We start from the raw sequence: 6,004 nt of genomic DNA on the forward strand, positions 1-6,004 counted from the left end.
ACCATCTTCACCACCACCTCCTTCATCCCCGTCACCTCTACCTCCATACTACTACAAATCACCACCACCTCCTTCACCTTCACCGCCTCCCCCGTACTATTACAAATCACCTCCTCCACCATCTTCACAACCACCACCTTCATACTATTACAAATCACCACCACCTCCTTCATCCCTGTCACCTCCACCTCTGTACTACTACAAATCACCACCACCTCCTTTACCTTCACGGCCTCCCCCATACTATTACAAATCACCTCCTCTTCACCTTCACCGCCTCCCCCATACTATTACAAATCACCTCCTCTATCATCGTCATCACCACCACCTTCATACTATTACAAGTCACCTTCTCCTCCTTCTCCTTCTCCTCCACCTCCATACTATTACAAGTCACCACCCCCACCATCTCCTCCCTTTCCTCTTTATTAAAATACCTTCCACCCTATTCGTGTGACTATGTTCCATATTTCACCTCCTTCACCACCCGAAGGACACTAAGCTTGTGTGTGTGTTTTTATTGATTAATTCATTCTTCCAAATTGTAACGAGAGTAGCTCATGACTTGATCGGCTTTTTGTGAGAGTCTTTGGGATTTCTTTTATATAAAGTGTTTTTGTTCTAAAATAAAGGTTGAAGAAGATATCCTTGTTGAATTATGCAGTAGGAACTGCTTTTTGTACTATTTCTTATACTTAATGAAAGCTTCCTACCATCACGGAGGGAATTCTTTTGCTTCACCATATCCATACATCATACATGCACACACTTTAGCACGTAAAAATCTATTAGTCTTCAAAATTTTGAAGATATGAATACAATATTATGATTTGCAATCAACAAAGAGATGATCGACTCCCACTATCTGCCAAGTTTTCTTTTTTGCTTTTGGCCTTGATCATCATGGAGATAGAATGATAGAAATCTGTCCGTGATGTGATCTCCACAAGTTACCCTCATGCTTGTTTTCTTAGATTTAAATCAACAAGGATGGATCTGTGGTCTCTTGTACTCGAGATTGAGACCGTTTTGCATTTTCAATGCTTTGGTGGCCTGAGGTCCCTTTCCCGCTATACCCATCTCTGTCGACAACAAGCCCATGGATCACATGTTGAGAGCCAATGGACCATCTGGGAATCATTGTAGAGTGGCCAATTTCAAACTTTTCTTGATAAAATAAGATAACAAAACTAATCTGTGCCTCTAGATTCTTGAGTAATTAACAACTAACTACCTCAAAGAAAATCATTGTGATCTGTTCTGCAAAAGTTTTTTTCAATTAGCTCCCTAAATTTTATTTTATTTTTTGCAATCGACTATTTATTCTAGAAATGGTTTGATAGAAAGAATTCGCCTATCTTGATTCTTCTTCAACAGCAGGGTTAATTCAGGCCTTAGATACTATAAAGTTTAGGAATTGATTTAAATAACACCAAATCCCAAGAGATTTATTGTAATTAAACTTAACAAAAATTCTCCGATAAAATCTGGGATGTTTGCTAATAAATCTTGTTAACTAAGCTGCTATGAAATTATCAGATTGAGATGAAAATAGAAGTCAAGTGAATATAAGGAAAATAATCTCCAATAACAACACCAAAAGCTATGATCAGCTTCTTTTTACATATAAAAAAGTTTTACTCAAATACTGAGATAACCTTTTGAAGTAGAGGAGATTTACTGGATTGGCAATTTTTCTTTCTTTCGAGATAAAATTGGGATATGTATATGTTTTAGGATTATTTTTTAACTGGGACAAAGTCTTTTCTTAATTAAATTTCAAAATTTCGTGTTGGTGTTTATATTTGGAGCATTTAGCGATGCATAATGTTTTTCAATCAAAAATACATGTTTTTTATAATTTTTTATTTTTAAAATTAGTATATTAAAATTATCAAAAAATATTTAAAAATTAATTTGATATTTTTTTCAAGTAAAATATTTAAAAAAATAGGTTGAATACCATTACTAAAAATACCATAAATTATAAAAATTTAATTTCTCTTAACACGTAAATTATTTAAAAACATTCTTTATAGTAGAATAATAAGATATCTTCATTGATGATGTATTTATGAAATATTTCTTATTCACACTTATTTATTTATTTTTAATAACTCGAGGAAAAATGGGAATACATGCACGAATCACAAATTGCTGAATATATAATGTAGCTCTCTAAAATATTAAGTAACGAGCAATGACTTTGGGTATTGAAAAAATTAATCAAAAATTGTTGGTACAACGAAAATGACACCAAACTACCCATCAATCTCAACATTCTTTGAAATTCGTTACATTTCTCAATGTTTTCTTTATTTTGTGCAGCTCAATTTGTGTCCACAAGATAACAGGGCCGTTGTCAATCAACCAATGAGGATGCACAAAGTGGGAAAAAACTATTTGCCGTTAGACAAATTCTACACAAGTTGACAAACAAAATGGAAGCATGGAGAAGAACATGAGAGATGCTTCTTGTTACCCTCGGAATCTTCACTTGGATCAGGTAATAACTTTCCATCTCTTTCTAACACAGTTTCTTGCTTTTGGTCATTTCTTTTTAGATTAACGTAGATGTTCGGCCAGCTTGCGCGCATCACAGCTAACTTGTTATCTCTTTCTAACACAGTTTCTTGCTTTTGTTGATATTCTTGCACTGTAAAATCATGTTCTTTATGTACTACCACTTGTCTAGTTGAAGCTTAAGATTATTGGATTCTCATCTGTTGTTGAATGATTTCAATGTCAAGATATTTTCTTTATGCTTTATTTTATATTCTTTTAAAGAATCTCCATCTGGGTTTTCTTTAAATTAGTGAAAGAAAGCTGCTTTTGTTGTTGGGATGAATTCATCCTCCAAAGCTTTTTACTGAGTTTGGGGTTCGATTCTGCATGTTGGTTTGAAATGTTAAGAGGGCTGTTCAATTTTTTGGTGACTGACAATTTAGATTGTGGAAAGCTATAATGTTATGTTCTGTGTATGGACTCTGCCTTTGCATATATTCTTAAGGTGGTAGTAATCATGCAAATTGCAATCCCACTTTTATGTTACAAGTTGGTGATTTTAGTTTATTATAAGCTTAAGTTGTTCGATTTTGCGTTAGGTTTATTGCTTTGTTAGAGCAGTAGAGGTGATTGATCAAAGAAAAGTTGGATATTTTGGTCTTACTGATTTCCTATTTTTTGAGGTGCCTGACCGAAAGTACATGTTGTTTGGAGGAATGAATGAAAGATTATAAAATGGATGATGGGGAGGTAGAGGTTTCGGATCATGTTTTGTTACCGGATCCCGGTGCTTCTGGAAGTTTGCAGTGTTCTGGGTCTGTGGATTCACTTCTCGATGAATTATTGAAGAATACGAGAACATGCACTCACACTCACACTTGCAACCCTCCTGGCCCCGATGCAATCCATACACATACATGCTACCACACACACACCCAAGTCATTGCTTCTGAAGAAGATGTTAACCCAGACAATAGAGAGCATTCAAGAAAAAGGCCAGCAGGAAATAGGGAAGCAGTTCGAAAGTATAGGGAAAAGAAGAAGGCACATACAGCTTACTTAGAAGAGGAAATAAAGAAATTGCATTTATTGAACCAGCAGCTGGTGAAGAAAATACAACGGCAGGCAATTCTTGAAGCCGAGGTTTTGAGGCTAAGAAGCATTCTGGTGGACCTGAGGGGAAAGATCGACACTGAGTTGGGTGTTTTTCCATTCCAAAACCAGTGCAACACCACCACTGTTTTGAAGGAAGGTGATTGTGGAGCGCAGTCCACTGGTGGGCTAATGAATCTACAGTGTCAGTCAGATTCACCATGCTTCCGTACCCCTACAATAGTAAATTGTCAAGCTAACACAAATAATACGGCAGATGCTGCAATGGACATGGTGGAAGCCATCGTGCCATCTGCCTCTCAAGCTCAATAACCAGAGGGAAAGACAATATCTGTAAGCTCTTCATCTCTTTTGATCTTACTGCATCAAGACATGTTGAAGCTGGGAATAATGATCTTGTTGTGTATACTAATAAGGATATAGGACTTAGAATGTTGAGTGTCCCACAGAGTCGTATATACGGGTTGCACTTAATACAACTTCAGCCACAAAGGACTGTTACCGTCTTTTGTTTTGATTATCTGAATAGATTGTACGATGAATTAGATTGCAAATATTACTTTCCTTTTCTCTTGCAAATAATACTTTCCTTTTCTTTCTTAATGATGGCACAAAGATGTGGAAAAGTTTTTATTTGTTTACTCCTCTTGGTAGAAATAGTCGTTGTCAATTGGCTGGCATAACTATAGCTTGATTCGGTTTGTGCTTGTTTTGCTATTGAAAATATCTATTTTGATTAGTTTTGTATACATTTGTAGAATTTTTCTGCTAGTGTGGAACGTGATCTATGCTTAAGACCTTAAACAATTGCCACAGAGAACTCTCGGTTTTGGATTTTGAAGTGGTAGGTAGCTGCGAGGGACGGCCATTCTATTTACATACATGCTTTATGGTAACATTTAACTACTCCATTCTGTGATTTCCACATTGTGAATATGTGATGGTTGTGAAAATGGTACATGCATGCTTGTTTAGTAAGTTTGAATGGTTGACATCTCTTTTAGTCTCCCCTTCAAAAAGTTAATGCTTTTATCTGATTTCAATCACTGTCATCTTATTTCATCCACACCAGCTTTCCTTTGCTTTTTTCTATGTTTTGCTTCTCTCTTGGTCTGTTCTTTAGTAAGTTTGAATGGTTGAAGCAAAATTGTACAGGTAGTTAATAGAGCATGCTCCTCGATTGCTATGATGCAGAGGCTGGCATCCTCTGCTTGATGAAATGAGTGAGGTATTTAGCATCGTGATACATGTCCACAGTAATTCATACCAAATGCAATCGAAGGTTAAAACTAAGCCCCTGGATCCCACATTTACTTGCATGCAGAATTAGATCAAAATCTGGAAGAGCAGCTACTCTTTTGCGCTAGGGTACCTACTGATTCAACACTAACTACAAAACCAAGTCACCAGTAAGATGAATGAAAGCTAATTCAAAATTGCGGCAACTGCAAAGCAGATATGAGCGTAGAGAAAATGAAGACATTAATGGCAGAGAGTGGGGAGAGCAATGGACGGTATTCTACTGTTCTAAAACATTCAACACTCAGAGGCTCACAGGGCTGAAATTCGGATGAAACAATGGACTAGAGGTTTGACAGCCCACAAGGTTCAACTGTAAAGCTAGGCTAGTCCTAGGGCAAACCAGGATGGCTGTTGGACTCGTTTCTTTGAGATGGGTCAGTTTCATCTGCACAAAATGGCCTTGTATAAGTTCAATTGGGCGAGGAAAACAACCTGGGCCGCTTTCTATAGGTATTGAAGGGGATTCCAAGCAGATCAGAGCAGTGAATGGTACTATTTAATATTGGGCCGCTTTCTATAGGTATTGAGGGGGATTCCAAGCAGATAGATTGAATCACAGATGGGATCAGAGCAGTGAATGGTACTATTTAATACCTGCAGGATCTTGTCAGGTTTTAAAGATACCCTCCACGATCTTGTTTGTTGTTTCCTGATTAACAAAATGTCCGTGTAATGTTAAGAAACATGAGCAACTTGGTGGTGCCCTGCTGCTATTTAACTAACCACCAACAAACTATTTGTAAAGACTTGAAGCAACATTAATAAACCCTAGAATCAGAGGTATCATCACCATCTCAGCAGACAAATGCACCAGTGCACAGTCACATCCACGAAGCCACATCTCCCTGTGACTTAAATCATGTATTGATTATTCATGTCTTTTTGACCCCACATGATATTCATTTCATGAAAATGCTTGTCCCATAAAAATCAGGTTAGACATTTACATTATATGAAACTCAGAGGCACATGGGTTTTCCTGCCCCTCTTCCTTATCTTGTTCTCTGGCTGTTTTTTTTCTTTTTCTTTTTTTCACCAATTTGATCACTGTTCTTTTACCAAATCTTTGCATGGTTGTCTGTTT

The 6,004-nt window shown here is 36.8% G+C and overlaps 1 protein-coding gene across 4 annotated transcripts; it reads left to right on the forward strand.

Annotated features, from left to right (window-relative positions):
• The first annotated feature begins 2,214 nt into the window (after window positions 1-2,214).
• LOC105137881 (uncharacterized) lies at window positions 2,215-5,712 on the forward strand. Of its 4 annotated transcripts, XR_844661.1 has the most exons (5): window positions 2,215-2,506; window positions 3,105-3,951; window positions 4,774-4,846; window positions 4,943-5,370; window positions 5,441-5,712. XR_844661.1 is itself a non-coding variant. In XM_011043799.1 (3 exons), exon 2 carries the CDS (start codon window positions 3,226-3,228, stop codon window positions 3,928-3,930), a length of 705 nt encoding a protein of 234 aa, XP_011042101.1. In that variant the 5' UTR covers window positions 2,215-2,506; window positions 3,105-3,225; the 3' UTR covers window positions 3,931-3,951; window positions 4,774-5,408. The 4 variants fall into 4 exon arrangements, 3 of the variants coding, with proteins under 3 accessions (XP_011042101.1, XP_011042102.1, XP_011042103.1); XM_011043799.1 differs by lacking the exon at window positions 5,441-5,712 and having other exon boundaries at window positions 4,774-5,408; XM_011043800.1 differs by lacking the exons at window positions 4,774-4,846; window positions 4,943-5,370; window positions 5,441-5,712 and having other exon boundaries at window positions 3,220-4,191.
• Window positions 5,713-6,004: the final 292 nt, after the last annotated feature.

The sequence above is a fragment of the Populus euphratica genome, unplaced genomic scaffold, assembly GCF_000495115.2.
Source record: "Populus euphratica unplaced genomic scaffold, PopEup_1.0 scaffold70.1, whole genome shotgun sequence".
Lineage (NCBI taxonomy): Eukaryota > Viridiplantae > Streptophyta > Magnoliopsida > Malpighiales > Salicaceae > Populus > Populus euphratica.

What these genes read in the sequence shown, in the direction of transcription:
- LOC105137881 (XM_011043799.1), top strand. Translation starts at nt 3,226, where the DNA reads ATGAAAGATTATAAAATGGATGATGGGGAGGTAGAGGTTTCGGATCAT.